Genomic DNA, 15,351 nt, shown 5'->3' with positions numbered 1-15,351 from the left:
GAAGGGGAAGTAATGCGGGAATGTAGTATGTGTCTCAAACCTGTAAGAAAGGAGTTGGGGCCATCAGGAACTCTTTTCATTTTCCTTCACGCATGAAGAGTTTCAACTAAATCAAGGGTATTAAAACCTTTGGAACCCAGTTTTCCCTGTTCCAAGAAAGAAATCAATTAATGTTGAGTGTTAAATTGCTGTGGTCACTGCTACTCTTTCTGGCCAGGCAAAGCCAAGTTTTCTCCTAGGGGAAAAAAAAAAAGACAACAAAATCAACTAACCAAAGGAATCCAGGTAGCAAGTGAAGACCCTGACCAGAAACTACTCACTGGTCATGCTGAGAGGGTACGTTCGGATTATGTTCAAGATTCAAACGCTGCGGATGGCATAGTCCCTGGGAAGGGCCTCCCACTGGTCCTGCATTCTTAGGAGGCTTAAGCCGTATGTTGGCTCCACATTTCTCTCACAGGTAGGTTGGTGAGAACCTAAAATGCATGGTCCAGTCACTAAGATCAATTCCACATCCTCTGTCTCCTCCCGTGCTTCAACACACTGAACTGGCTGCGGCTCCTGGTGGCGTCTGTCCTGAAGAGCAGGTTGGGCCTGGAGATGCACTTGGCCAGCACTGTAAGATGAACTTTGCATCACATGTTTGCGGCCAACATTAGGAAACCAAATTCTGGAGAGAGATCTGATCAAACCTGTGGACAATGGCACCAAAATGTTTTGCAGAGATTTGCAAGTACCGGAAGAGAAACATCTTGCTTAAACCCTGGCAACTGGGACATGGTACAGCAGACTTTGTCAGCTGTTTTACAGTTTTCAGTTCCAGCTACTCTGCACACAGGAACAAGTCAGGCTGACTTGGAAGCAATCGTAAAAAGAATCTCTTTATGGTATGGCTTAAAAAAAAACGTCTAATACATTGAATGATACAAAGCAGAAATTTGAAGAATTTCTTTTTAAATGGTTACATACCCCATCTCCTTAAATACTTCAGGAAGACCAGAATTTTACACTTTTCTCCAGAATGCTCAGCCTTTCACCATCAATACAGCTAGGTCTCATGTCTCGGAGATTAGTATAATAGATGATATACTGATTTTCTGTCTCAGAAATGCCCGAGATCCTCTTAATAGAAAGAAAAAGTGACTAAAGCATTAGGCAAAGTTTCTTAATGTTTCTAAGTAGCTACAGGAAAGGTTCTTACATGGATTAAAAAACTGGCCAGATAGGAATATTGAGAGAGGGAGAAAATCTGCCAATACACACATCCCTTTTACATGATATGCAAATATCCCTGCATGTGACAAGCCTCGCACATTTGGAAAAAAAGCCCCAAAAACCTGAAGAGTTCGACTTCATGACAGTTGAGACAGGTCTTCAAACCCATTTCCGTAACATCTTTTCTACCAACCATTGGTGGGACAAGAAAAACCTCCCAGTACCTTAGTTTCAGAAGAAAATACATTCTTTCCTACAACGTTTTTATTCTTTGTATTGAAGGTACCAAATCGTCAAAAGCTGCTATGCTGCAGTTACAGAACTTGTTTGTTGTTTTGCCACAGTTTCCCATTCTTTACATGCATGGAAGAGAAAGATGCTTTTCCTGGTAAAACAGCAAAAAAGGAATTCTCTTTCTGGATTGCCAATCAACAACAAAAGTGTGCAGTCAGCTTTGCAGTGATTTCTGAAACAGTAAAAAGCAGCATTTTTTCATCATGCCTTGACATTTTCCTGTTCACAGATGTGAAACCACTGTTTTCTATTGATATTAAAAGCAAACATATTAAAGTCCTATTCAGTAAAGGTAATAAAACAGAAGAGTCATGTACAATGCTAGCAAATAAAAGATATTTACATTGTAATTTCACATTCTGTCATCTCCTGTAATGAGAAAATAATAACAAACTTGCATTAAGATCTCCTGTCAGGGAAGAATGCCAGTTCTTGTCTTTAAACATTTGCACTTCAATTTTTGCCTACCTGTTCTTTTCAGATCTGTTGCTCAAGCATTCAACACTTTACGTGTTTCCTCCATTATCTATCTGTTCAACCAAGATTATGTACATCAACTGGGAGATGATAAATGGAGCGTGAAGACAGGTCACATTACTATGAAAATCCCCTCCTACAGGTAGTGAGCAAATGAGAAAATCTCACAGAGAGATGACAAACTTAATTTACTCTGCGTGTCCCATTCTGTCCAACAGGATGATTCACTGCGTGTCTCTGATGCGTGAGCTATGGCATAGGTGAATTCAGAAAGAGAACATGCAAATCCAAGCAGGTGCACTCTCCGGTTTTAACAAGTTCCCTTCGTTTTTTGTAGGTCAGATGCTTCTTTTTCTTCAAGAAGCCAGCAATACTTCGCCATTTATTTATTTAAGGTAATGTAAGAAATGGGTGTATCAAACCAAAAACCTGATGGAAATATAATCACAAAGGGCATGGTATTTTTTGCCTTACACCCCTAAGGATGCAATTGAACTGTTCTGTCCCATAAAAGTATTTTAAATCATTGGACAAAATCCAATGCCTTAGTCATGCTAAGAGGCAGCAGCCAACAGCCTGTGTGTATTGGCTGGTCAATTGCTGGCTACAGAATTCAAATGTGGCTAAAACTGATGCTACCACCTGAATCATCAAAGGAGGGAGGGAGAGAGGGAGAGGGAGAAGAAGAGGGAGAGGGAGAGGGGGAGGGAGAAGAAGGAGGGGGGGAGAGGGGGGAAGAGGAGGGGGATGGGGATGGGAAGGGGGAGGGGGGGAGGGGGAGGGGAGAGAGGTAAAGAAATTTTTCTCCACAGCCACTCCCTTCAAAAGACAAACCCATAGAAAAGTTAAGACTTTGCTAGATCTGTTTCTCATGAAACGAGTATTTTTACTGAGGGAGGACAAAAAGATGGTTTGGTTGTAGGTATGCAACTGCAATGCAACTGTATGCAGACTGCTATTAAGACTTTGTGGACACAGAGAAATGTGTGTATTATGAAGCAAAATGGAAATACACAGCACAGCAGCTGCTCTGTAAGTAGGCCCTGGTATAGATGAGCCTTGAATCTGGACTGAAAGACCCCATCACACAGACTTACTTGCTATTATGTGGCTCCAGGTGCTTAAGTAGCAGTTACAGCATGATTCTCCGTGAATACAGAGGAAGGGGGTGTACTGCCTTGGATGAAGAACCTGTTCAGCCCAACGTCCTGTTTCCACCAGAGGCCACAGGCAAACATCAAGGGAAGAGGAAAAACAAGGCAAATACACGATACCTCATCTGCAGCACTCCCACAGCCTCCAACCGCTTTCAGCTCTGGGGATTTCCTGAGCCTGAGCGGGTGTTCGTTCACTAACTCTCAACACAGCCCTCTTTCAAATACTTCGTCCATCTCCTCTGCACCCCAGAGAAACACGCTGTACCCACTGTGCCATTCAGAAAAGCACTGCACGCACCCACCCCCATGTCACTGCGCAGAGAACCATCTCTTGTTTAGAGCCTGGCTCCCACTACAGCAAATCTGATGGTTTGTACTCAAAAAGTCAATTGCCATCCTACCTTCTTGAAGTTACTTAGGATGTGACAGGCCTTAAGCATATCCCCCCTAAGTAATTTCTTTTGAGGGAAAGCTCTGAGCCTACTCAATTGTTCCTTTCAAGGGACACGAAGCCAGACAGCTAAGCATCCTTGTTATCCTTCTCCAGTTCCAGTATTTCCTTTCTAAGAAGCAGGAAACACAACCGGGCACAGCGCTCATGGTGCGAGCTCACCAGAGATTTGTGGAGTGCCATAAATATGTTCCCTGTTTTGTTCTCCGTCCCTCTCCTTAAAACGTGCCTTGCTTTTCCAAACACCAAGCTGGTGTTTATGCAGGCCACACATACTCAGTCTCACTCCTGAGTGGCAGCAACCAATTCAGATATCACTATGGTTTATGTAAAGTTAGGACTAGGTTTCTGCACATACATCATCTTGCATTTATCTGCCCTGTATTTAATCTACTTTTTTACTGTCTAGTCACCCACAGTTCTTTACAGATGACCCTTACCCCTGCTAACTTAAAGAAGTTTTGTACAGTCAGCAAACATTCTCATCTTGCTGCTCACCCTTTTCTCCAAGGGAGTGATGAGTTGTCAAGCTCTGCTTAGCTGCCTCCCTGCACTCAGCTACTCACTGATGCTGTTCTCTGTGGCTATGAAATAATGCATGTCTACACTTGCCAATTAATGACAGCTACTTTTTAATACATGGCTACCAGCAGCCAAGTAATATCAAGTATTACTTGGCATACAGCACCTGAAAAACTGTCTAAAACACAGATACCATTATGATTATTAACTCATGTGCACCCGTTAAGCCAGGTGTGTTTAATATTAAACATGAGTATTATCACATGACCAGAGGAGCGCATATGAGATAGTTTGTAACCCCTTGCTAATGCATAACTATTAGTTTTATTACCTTCTCATGACCATGAAAGTCAGAAGCACTGTACTTGGTTCATTCTGGTCGGAAGCAGAGCTGGGGAGAATATTGTGCTGTGACTGCGCCGTCAGATTGATCCTGAAAAAAGAAGAAAACCTCTAGTATATGTTTCTAAAACAGTTTCACTTACTAAAACACTAGCTGCATTGCATGGATAGTTGCAGCCCACAGCCAATTTTGTTTGAGTGCCTTGCCGTGAATTTGCTTTTGTTTATATCTTCTGATTTCCTTTTAATCCTGATTCCAGTTTGGTTGCATAGTAACAATGTCCTTCTGCCCTTAAAACGCTTACACAGGGTCCCAAACTCGACTTCACTTCAACGCAGTTTTGGTTTTGGTTTGTGAATGATACAGAACTATTTGTTAACCCCCAAGCACAACTCAGAAGTTCACTCTTCCCTAAATTTCTGCTCCTGCGGAACAAGGGAGAAAAGACTGGCACCAGAGTAAAATAAGGAATCCAAGGATACATGTGTTTGCTTTCCAAGCAAACCACTCCAAGTTGTCTAGTAAACACTTTGCTTCAAATTACTTTTGTTTTACTTACTTCTAATGTATTTATTAATCTCTTTGTAACTCCACCGTCAGTAAGTCCAAAGGAGAGAGTAATGAGTCTGGAGTAAACAGATGCTCATACTGTACTATTTCATAAGCTGCTTCCTGTAGGCCAGGATTGCAATTTATATATTCATCTATTAAATACCTCCTGTTATAGACCCTTCTCTTTGACCGTGAAAGGTATTCGGACATGTTCATTGTGGCACTTTTCCAACTTTATACCATAAACACCAAAAAGCAATTTTGCTGAAAGAGGACAGTTTAGTATGACTCAGTTGTTAATTTTTAAGGAAGAGGTTCTGTGATCTGCGACAAGAGTATTTTAACTGACGGGAGGAACTACCTACCACTCGTGCAAAAATTTGAACCACTTAAAATGTCTTCATCTGCGTTTAAAAATAAATAAATAAATAAATAAATAATTATTAAAAAAACCAACAACCAACCCACCCTCCCAGTCAGTAGCAGGACGTCCTTTTCACAGCGTTCAGAGCACACTCTGCTGGCTGTTGTTGAAAGTTAATACCAAGCGCGGACGACAGGCTAAAAAAGAAATAAAATGTTTTTCGAGACAGCAGAAACCCAGTCTATGCAGGTAATTACCGTGGGTAGTTAGGACTGGAACGGAGAGGCACTAGGGATACAGTCTGAGGGCAGCAGGGAAGGGTCGGCGGGAAATTAGTTTAGTTTCGTGGAAGAGAGAGACCTTTGGGGCAGGTAGGAAGACTTCTTTCTGTGCCTAAGGTCATACCAATTCGGTATGCAGGCAGGGAGCACACATCGGTACCGATGTCTTCATTCCCGTCGCTCCAAGGACAGGGCAGGCACTGCCTAACGGACAGCGAGGATCACGGGCTACTCAGTATTAAGCTGGCTTTATATGAAAGTGGCTTAGAGCCACATTTGCATGACAAAGCCATTTACGCGTATCTCATCAATAAGGCAGGCTACGGGCTCCATTTATTCTCCCTTTGCTCTTGCGCGTGGATCACGCGCAGCCATTAAAGGTGGCGACGGGGATTTTGGTAGGGAAGCTCTCGGTCCCCGTGCCGAGCGTGCCTTGGATCGCCCAGGGCGGCGAGCAGCCATGGTGCCGGGAGAGCCGCGGTGCGAGTCAAGGCTCTTTCCGGGAAAAGAAAACGTGGTCGAGGCCGTTCCGGCAGGCCCACCGAGGCGGGGTACGGCAGACGGCCCCCCGGCTGGGTTGCCAGCCGAGCGGCTTCCCCCGCCGCCGCAGCACCGCGCTCTTTCGGGGGGGAGGAGAGGCCCCGGGCACCCCCGGGGAGGACAGGGCCCCGCCGCAGGCCGCCGGGCGCGGGGCCGTCTGCCCGTCCGGCGGGCGTTGCCACATCCATGTTGGAACGTGGCTCCGCAGGACTTTGGCAGGGCCGCGCCGAGGCCGCCGCGTGCCCGCTTTCGGGCACAGCTGCGCGCCCGGGCCGCGGTTGGCGGACAAAAGGGGCATTTGCTGGGTGACGCTGTGAAGGAATTCCTGCCGTAGGGGGTGGCGTGTTGGGTGGTGGTTTTTTTTTTTTTTTTTTTTTTTTTTTCCACAGGGTTGCTCAAGTCTGAAGCGAAGCCTGGTGCAGAAAGCGCTCGAAACGGCACACGCGGGCCAGCGCGGAAATCGCAGGGTCATCGGCTCCCCTCCCCCACCCCGCCCCGCCGAGCTGAAAGCCCCGGCCCCAGCCCCAGCCCCGCCGCGGCTGGGCCCCCCACCCGACCCCCGACCCCGCCCCCCCTTTCCCGGCCGCGCGCGTGTCCCCCCTCCTTCCCTTCCCTTCCCCTCTCCTCTCTCTCCTCTCCTCCCCGGGCCGGGCGGCGCCCCCCGCCCCCCGTGGCCGGGCGCCACGCAGGCCGCGGCCCCCTCCCCGCCAAACCCCGCGCGCCCCCTCCCCTCCCCCCCCGCCCCCCCTCCTTCTCCCTCCCTCCGCTTCCCGGCAGGCCGCGCGGGGCGGCGGGGCGGGGAGGCGAGGCGGCGGCTGCGCGCCTGCGCGGGGGGCCTCGCCCCTTTCGCCCCCTCCCCCGCCTCCCTCTCTGCGCAGGCGCAGTGCGGCGGCGGCTCGGCGAGGGGAAGGGCGAGTCGCCGCTGCCGGAGCGGGGGGGATTCGCGGGGCTCCGCGGCTCAGCCGCCGCCATGGCGGGCGCGGCCCCGGCCCCGGCTCCGGCCCCGGCGGAGGAGGCGGCTTCGGGCGCGGCGGGCGAGCGGCCGCCCCTCTCGGCGGCGGCGCTGGCGAAGATCGAGCGGAACCGGCAACGGGCGCTGGCACTGCGGCAGGCGCGGCTGGCGGCCCGGCCCTACCCTGCCGCAGGTCGGATGGCAGCGGCGGCGGACGGGCCCGGCCTCGCCGGGCGGCTCCCCGCGCCCCTTTTTCTTTTCGGCGGGGGAGGTGGGGGTCGGACGGACGGGACCGGACCGGACGGGACGGGACGGCGGGAAGGGGGGGGGGGGGTGGTGGTGGTGGTGGTGGGGGAGGGGGGCACCGCGCCGCCGTTGGGCGCGAGGCGGCGGGGGCGGCGGGAATGGGGAGCGGGGGGGGGGGGGGGGAATCCGCCGCCGCCGCGGCGCGCGAGGGCCCCCCTCCCCCCACGTGGGGGGAGGGGGGCCCTCGCGCGCGCGCCGCGGCCCCCCGCCTCGCGCCGCGGGGGGAGCGCGCGCGCGCCCCCTGCCGGCGGCGGCGGCGGCTCCCGCCGCGGCCGCTAACGCGGCGTCTCGTTTGTCTTCTGCAGGCGGCGTGCGGGCGCGGGCCCCCCCCAAGGTCGTGGACACGGGAGGGGGCTTCTTCCTGGAGGAGGAGGAGGAGGAGGAAGAGCCCGGCGCCGCCGAGAAGATCGTGCATCCCCCCGGTAAAAAAACCTCCAGGGAGCCGTGCAGGAAAGAGGTGGCTGGGGCGCCGGGAGGAGGCGGTGCCGCGTGCGCGGAGCTGGTGGGGGAGGGCAGGAAGGCGCGGGGGCGACAGTGAGCCGGGTTCGGGCTGAGCGAGCAGGGCGGGTTGGGCGCCTTTTTTTTTTTTTTTTTCCCGGGCTTTTTTTTCACCCTTTCTTCCTTCCCTCCTCCCCCCCGCCCTCTTTTTTTTTTTTTTCTTCTTTCCCCTCTCGTTTCTTTTTTCTCTTCCTTCTTCCTCCTCACGCGCCTTTCTGGATGTGCTCAATTTCTGGCGCGTCCGATTCTTTCAGCATTAAAGCGGCGAGCAAATACGCGGTAATTAAAAATGAAGAATTTTAAGCCGCAGAAGTGGGACACAGTCAGTGCCCTTGGGTATAGCAGGTTTTTTTTTTCCCTCGATGAACGTTATTTCCACTATTTCTTTCGGGAACTTGAATTTTAAGACCAAAATAAGTGTAAATCTGCGTGGTTTCGTTGGTTCTGGGAATTTTGAGGTTGATATCGTTTATGCCAAGATCTGAGCACTGCTGCAGTGCCAGCTTTTATCGTTATAAAACGTGCTGACGCCAAGTTGCTGATCGTTTGGTGGAGGATTTCGACATATTGTCTTGTGATATTCTCTATCCAAAAAGCAAATGGAGAAGTAAGGATCCCAAAATAGATTCACTTTCTTCTCTGGGATCGTCTTTGTCTTGCTTTGTTCTGCTCTGAATCAGCTGCGGGGCTGTTGGTGCAGTGTATCTCTTTGTTAGAAATCACCACCAGATTTCATTAAGAGTGTAAACAACTAGCAGCCCTACTTCTTTTGAGGGGCTAATGTTTAACAATAAATGGAGTAGATCTGGGATGCCTTTGCACCGGGGGTATTTTTGCTGTGTAATTCATAATGTCATTGTCTTAATAAAATGTCTTCGTATTCGGGAGTACTGCCTTAAATGATGAAATGTGATGTAAGAGCATGACTATGTGAAGTACTGAGCATCCCACTGTCGCTAGTAGGACTGAATTGGCATAAAATGTCGTCTTCGCTAGATCGAATCTGCTATAAATGCAAACGCGATTAAAAATGTATGGTGCTGCATGTCAAGCATTAATCTTCTCTTTCAGGTATTGTTAATATTCTGCAGCATTACCTCACTTTCAGCTCTTGGAACTGTATACCAATGTTAATTTAATGCTAGAATTACAATGTTAACTGTTAAAGGAACATTCCTTATAGCTGCGGTAACCTGAATCGGTGTTTCTTGGTGTCCCATGGAACATAAAAGCAGATGGCGATGACGCTGGAGGTGATCTACCCGGCGAGGATGCGGCCAGAAGTGATGGCCGGCAGTGGGATGAGTCTGGGCTTGGAGCAGTGCTGAGAGGGCTTGGGGAGAGGATTGTAGTGGAGCTCCATCCCCATTCCACTCCTAGCAGCTCTCTGGCCATCCACCTCCATTTCTGCCAGCTGGAATGGACAAGAGCCTTGCCAACCGCCCCAGGCCTCCGTTGAGCTCATTTAGGGAGAGGCAGGTGTGGCTGAGCAAGGAAAAAAACTGGAGCAGAGCTGAGAGGACTATGATGCCAGTGCCGCTCCTGTACTGCTTCCTGCTCTAGCCACCCTCTTCGAACTGCATCCCCTTCTCTGCTTCCTTCCGTTCCTGCCTGCACGTCCTCTGTAATTCAGGATGTATTTTGGAGGGCCAGAATGGAGGAAGCTGTAGGAGGGGATATGAAGTGCTTTTATGGGGAAATGCGGAGATTTTTTTTTTTTTTAACAATGGCTAAGTTGAAACAAATGTGTGCATTTGAGTGTTGAAATCCAATATTTAATACAGTGAACCTTCCAGCAAGAGCAGAAATATACCAGCAGAGATGGGTTTGCATGATAACGGGTTTGAATTTGTACTGTATCTTTCTGGAAAACTTGAATACAGGAGTGAAACTAGTCTGTAACAATAAGAACCAATAATGTAAATTTTAGTAAAATTGCCTGTCATACCAATTCCAGATGCCTGTTTTTAACATGGTAGTTCTTACAAAAAAAAAAAAATTTTTTTCCATTAGCACCTGTACTAGAATTTGACTATCTCATCTGTGGAGACTGTGGCAAAGAATTCATGGATTCCTACCTTATGCAGCACTTTGATTGGGCAACATGTGATAATTGCAGGTATTACAAATAATCAGGAGAGGGAAGCTTTATTTTATGGAAAGATTGCTGGCTGTAATTTAGTTAATTAAAATAATTCTGTTTAATTAAAAAGGCTGTCAGCAAAGACATTTTTCGGTAACTTAATACTTGCTGAAAAAGTAAATGGAAGTTGACTATATAACCTCTGTATTTTCCGTTATGGAAGTGGAGAACAGCATTGTCTTGTGAGCCTGTCTTGGGGTAGGGGACATCGATAGATTTTTATATAACATGGAAACCTGATGTCTTGAAAGCAGTTAGTGTGTTTGTCAGCACGGAAATTAATGTCTGGTTTGCAGACTAGAGCTATTTGAAAAACTGATAGAACACAGAATACCCGCTTTCTGAAGTAGAGCAGGGATTAGGAGAATATTTGCTGTCCTAGTGAATTAACCCAAGTAAAGTTAGTACTTTGGTCAGCACAAGTGGGGAAGGAGCATGGCAGCCAAAGGGCAGAACCCCCCTGTGAGGTTACCGATTGACCTGCAGGGTAAGCAGGAGTTTGACCTTGAGCGGGAGGCAGTCTGTCCTCTCTTACCTTTCACACACAAAATGCTCCAAAAGCCATCAAGATAAGCAGGGCAATGAAACCAGCTGAAGCAGCCAACCACCCACGAGTGTAAGAATGAATGGGTGAATGGGGGAAAAAAAAAAAGAACGCAGCTAGGAGTTTGTTCTGAGAGCTTGCCTGCTTACTACAGGGAGCGGTCGGGGTGTGCACGTGGTGTAGGCAGTTCACAGTCATTAGAGATGAAGTGCTGTCTCTTGAAGGTAGGATGGGTGGGAAAAAAGATGTTGAGAGGGCTTGGAGCATTATGAGTGGTTTTCCCTCGGTCTAAATAGCTCTTGTAGCTGAACATCACACATTCCTCGGTGCATTACCTTTTACTGTGAACTTTGAATTCTAGTAAAGCTACGTTTACAGCAGTATTTCCTTGATGACCGTTGCTAGCACTTACGGTTTGGCAGATTGTTCCGGCTCGAGCAATTCAAGTTCCACTTCAGTCAGGATTGCGTAAATGTTTTTTTTTTAAATTGACTGATAAATGCTGCTGCGGTTACACAGTTTTCCTTATCTGTCTGGTAGAAGTTAGTCTTTTAAGGTTTTTATTTTAAGGTTTCTCTGCTTATTGTGTAGCATTTAGAAACAAGTGCTCTGTGTTGCCAATCTGTTTCTGGGATCTAGAAGCATATGGAGTGTGTATAGTCTCAGGTGATCTGACCTGTCTCACATTACACATTCTTTCTCTCTTGACCATGTGTCGGGCTTGTACTTTTGTCCTCTTGAATTGCATCTGGGTTAGGTGAATGCCTAAAATTATTCATACTCCTTTTAAGTTTCAGTTACTCCCTTTTCTAAGAAAACAGAAGAAAAACAGGATTCTCAGCCTATGTTTGGTCAAATGGGAGAATTTTTAAACTTAACTTCAGTAAAGCTATCCTGGAGTTCAGCTAGACTGTTGGAATCCAAAGTTACTTGCGTACATAAAAACAGAGAGGAAGAGGGCTGCCTGTATTTCAGGAATGTTAGAAATGATGGGGACTTAGATGTTAATGTGTTTTTCAGGTGTACCTTTCTCATCATCATTTTACATCTTCCAGAGATGCTGAAGATAAACATAAGCTTATAACAAGGACAGAAGCAAAGGAAGAGTATCTTCTTAAAGACTGTGACTTAGACAAGAGGGAACCAGTGCTCAGATTCATTGTGAAGAAAAACCCTCATAATTCACGATGGGGTGACATGAAACTTTATTTAAAACTACAGGTATAGAAACTGTTCGTGTATTTCAGACCTCTTTTTACCTTCATACAGCTTTGGTAGCCAAAATGCTTTCTTTTCGCTTCTGATTTCTGAATGATTTTGCCAAAGCTAAGTATACTATGTGTAGCCTATGTAAATTTTCTGTATAGTTAAAATAAAGAGCAGTGGTCCAAATTCCTGAAAATGTCTGTGTTTGAGAGATGTCCATGGACCACAACCTCTGATTTGCACAATTAACAGGTCATGAAGTGCATGGCCTTCAGGTGCAACACTGAAATGTGTGGGGCAGCTGCTGCTGTGTGTGGCCCTTTGTAGCTGTGGTCTCATGTTCAAAGCTCTGCCTTCAGGGGCAGCAGGAAAGGCAAGTAGATTTTACAGGGCTGTTGTCATTTCTTGTTTGCTACTTTTGTAGGAATGCTGCTGCTTCGGTGGAGTATGCGCAAAATTGGAGTTGGGTTTGACTTCCCTGACTAAGTTACATCTAGCTGATACTAAAAAGCAGTGTTCTCTCTTACTGTGGAAGGAATGCCATGTTTGCAGGTCAAGAGCAAAGAGACAGATGGGAGGCAGAGGCAAGATTGGGTTGGCTTGTGTATGTGTAGGGGAAAAAATAAAATTTGTGAGTTAGAATAGTTTACTTCTGTTTGAGGGGAAAAGAAACACATCTGTGTCCATCCTGTAGGTAATCAAGCGTTCTCTTGAAGTTTGGGGTAGTGAAGAATCATTGCAAAAAGCAAAGGAACTCCGCCGTGACAGCAGAGAGAAGATGAAACAGAAGAAGTTTGATAAGAAAGTTAAAGGTAAAGGGCTAGACTTAGATACTGCAGTACCTGAAGTAAAGTACGGTTCTGTTTGAACTTGTTTCTGCATCTGATTAAAGTATTTAGAAAATCTTCAGTGTGGCAAAATGGAGGCTTTCAAGAGCTGTGTGGGTAAGCCGGGAGCAGTCTGGTCTGACCTCATAGCTGACTATTTTGGGCAGAGGACTGGACCGGAGATCTGAGGTCCCTTCCAATGTGAATTAACCTGTTGTCCTGTGAACATGATGTAAGTGACAGAAATCAATTACGATGGTTCATTATGGGGTTTTGAAAATTTTTTGGTATGACCCAGAATGTGCCATAGGCTGTTCTGTTACTTTTCCTGACTTGCAGAGAACATGAATTTTTGTGGCAGTAGGTTATAATTCTGTCATACAAATGCCTTCAGGTGGAGTAACTGTAAATGAAGGTAGACAGTGGCATTTCCCACTGTTCACAGTATTCCCAGCTGCTGTTTTTGCTACTCATTATCCTTGGTTTTTTCCTGATAAATAAGTATTTAGGAGAGTATTCAGTGGGTAGAACTTCTGAAAAATAATTTCAGCACAGGCATGCTAGTAATTTTAAAAAAGAGCACGTCTGTTTCTTTGCAAGAGCTGGGGCTTACCATGGTGTCCGTGCTGCCCGTAGCATCTGTGCTTTGCTTCGGGTCAGCGTTCACAGAGGCAGAAAGCTCGGGCTGGCTGTACTGGTATTGTCTGGAGGAGGCAGAACGTGAGGGTGAGAAAATAACTCCTGTCTGGACCATTGATGTTGAGGGCACAGAAGGACTGGCAGCAGACTGTAGCCAAGATGCCAAGAGTTCAGTGCAAGTACAGGCCTTAACGTGACAAAAGTTTGCAGCCTGAATGGCTTGGCTTAAAATGTGACCGCGTTTTGCTGTTCAGTATGCTTGCCACCCACTTGAAACATCCGGATAATATCTTGGGCTAGGCTGCCAGCCTGTGCTCTCTTGAAAACCCGCTGACTTCACTGCGGCTGCTGCAGAGGCAACCCACTTTATTGGGCATAAAGCTTAGAGAATGCCAAGTCATTTGGGAGGCTTACTGTGACCTGAATGAAAAGTAACTCTTTCTTGGTCACGTAAAACTAGTGAGGTGTTCTATAAAAACTTTTCTTCTGCATTTCACCTACCCCTTTTGGATACCTTCAGATGGCTTCATGTAAAAAGGCAGTGGGCAACATGTACTTAGTCCAGATGGAAAAATCTTCTCCTGGACGATCTCATGTCTGTGTAGTTCTTACCCTTCAAAATAGGCAAACAAGGTGAGGATTGCAAGGCATGTCAGAGCTTGTTCTTGCAACAGCAGATTCTTGCCCAGAATTTATGGAAGAAGGGCAACAAGCAGATTGTCATCTGCAGTCCTCAGAAACATGGTTAGCTTGAATTTTATTAACCATTTTTTATTAAAATCTTGAAATTTTCCTGTATTTCTCATCAGAACTCCGCCGTGCTATGAGGAGTAGTTTGTGGAAGAAAGAAGCTAGTATTCATGAACATGAGTATGGAGCAGAAGAAAACATTGATGAAGATGTATATAAAAAGATATGTACTGTATGTGGCCATGAATTAACTTATGAGAAGATGTAGTGTTAATCTGTTAAAAGATAATTTCATTATGTTGTAGTGATACTTTGTATTGAAGTCAAATAAATCCTAATCATGAACAAGCTGTTGTAAAATTCTATGAAGAATGGTATTTCTCAGTTGTTGGCTTTTAAGCTAGATCTTGGGGCAGAATGTAACACATTTTTAACAGCTGAATAAATTGGTACTTTGTAGGCCAAAAGATAAGTCAGTATTGCTCTGCTTCATGTGCTGATGAAGTTAGGGTGAACTTCCCATTTCTTGCCTGCTTCTGTTAGAGGAGGAAGGCTCTGTATTTTGCCCTAACTGTTGTCTGGTTTCCAGTGACTGTCACTGGTCAGGGGTTAGCAGAGGGCAACTAGCTGGTACACCACATCGTCTGGTGGCTGGTGATCATGTCATGCAGCAGATTCTCTTTCTGCTTGGACTTGGAGATTGGACGCTGTTAAAAGGAGAATTCACTCTCGAAAGCTGTGTGCTCCTGGGGAGGTTCTGATGCATCTCCACCATGTTTCATAGGGGAGAGTCCTTAACTGTATCATCTATTGCCTTTTTTTCAAGTTTTGGACCAGAGACCAAGATGACTCTTAAAATACAACTTTGTCAGAAATTTGTAAATGGAAAGGGTAAATACCTGTCCTTGGGCAGGGGAGTACACTCCAAGATAGACCCAAATGATGTTTGCTTTCAGGAGAGGGTGGATTCACTTTCAAGTCAAAATCTCTCAAATTGCAGATCTTCAGTTCTTGGAGCTGTTGTGGAATGCTTGTGAAAATGGCTGAAGTGAAGGAACACGCTCTAGGCAGTGGCTCTGCAGTTGTTCACCATTGTAAATATGGCAGATCTCTCTGAAGTCTTTTGAGACTTCTTTGGGGAGCCTGGGCCCCTGGCTGTGCAGAACTGAAATGTTACCAGTGGAGAGAAGGTGGACGGGGAGGGCAGATGATGGTTCCACCAATAGGTCTTCACTTCTCCAGCACTCTCATGGTCTGCAGCCCTGTGACCTGCCTTTCCACCAAGCACAGAGTACTTGGGGCTCTGCCAGACCTAGGAAAGTGGCAGAGCTTTTGGAGGTAGTCCTCCAC

General features: G+C 46.9%; 1 protein-coding gene and 1 long non-coding RNA gene across 4 annotated transcripts; one reads left to right on the top strand and one right to left on the bottom strand.

The window, feature by feature from the left end:
• Positions 1-932: 932 nt before the first annotated feature.
• LOC104318178 (uncharacterized) lies at positions 933-5,589 on the bottom strand. 2 transcript variants are annotated; one of them, XR_011323140.1, is made up of 4 exons: positions 5,480-5,589; positions 4,448-4,549; positions 3,084-3,194; positions 933-1,681 (listed from the first exon to the last, which is right to left on the bottom strand). It is a non-coding gene; the product is annotated as an uncharacterized lncRNA (long non-coding RNA). The 2 variants fall into 2 exon arrangements; XR_718562.2 differs by lacking the exon at positions 933-1,681 and having other exon boundaries at positions 2,772-3,194.
• A 1,475-nt stretch (positions 5,590-7,064) lies between these two features.
• On the top strand, positions 7,065-14,349 carry XPA (XPA, DNA damage recognition and repair factor). Of its 2 annotated transcripts, XM_069777725.1 has the most exons (6): positions 7,068-7,341; positions 7,760-7,876; positions 9,966-10,071; positions 11,695-11,860; positions 12,540-12,657; positions 14,121-14,349. In XM_069777725.1, exons 1-6 carry the CDS (start codon positions 7,167-7,169, stop codon positions 14,267-14,269), a joined length of 831 nt encoding a protein of 276 aa, XP_069633826.1. In that variant the 5' UTR covers positions 7,068-7,166; the 3' UTR covers positions 14,270-14,349. The 2 variants fall into 2 exon arrangements, with proteins under 2 accessions (XP_069633827.1, XP_069633826.1); XM_069777726.1 differs by lacking the exon at positions 9,966-10,071 and having other exon boundaries at positions 7,065-7,341; positions 7,760-7,911; positions 11,660-11,860.
• The last annotated feature ends 1,002 nt before the right edge of the window (positions 14,350-15,351 follow it).

The sequence above is a fragment of the Haliaeetus albicilla genome, chromosome Z, assembly GCF_947461875.1.
Source record: "Haliaeetus albicilla chromosome Z, bHalAlb1.1, whole genome shotgun sequence".
Lineage (NCBI taxonomy): Eukaryota > Metazoa > Chordata > Aves > Accipitriformes > Accipitridae > Haliaeetus > Haliaeetus albicilla.
This window is presented reverse-complemented; position numbering and strand designations above follow the sequence as displayed.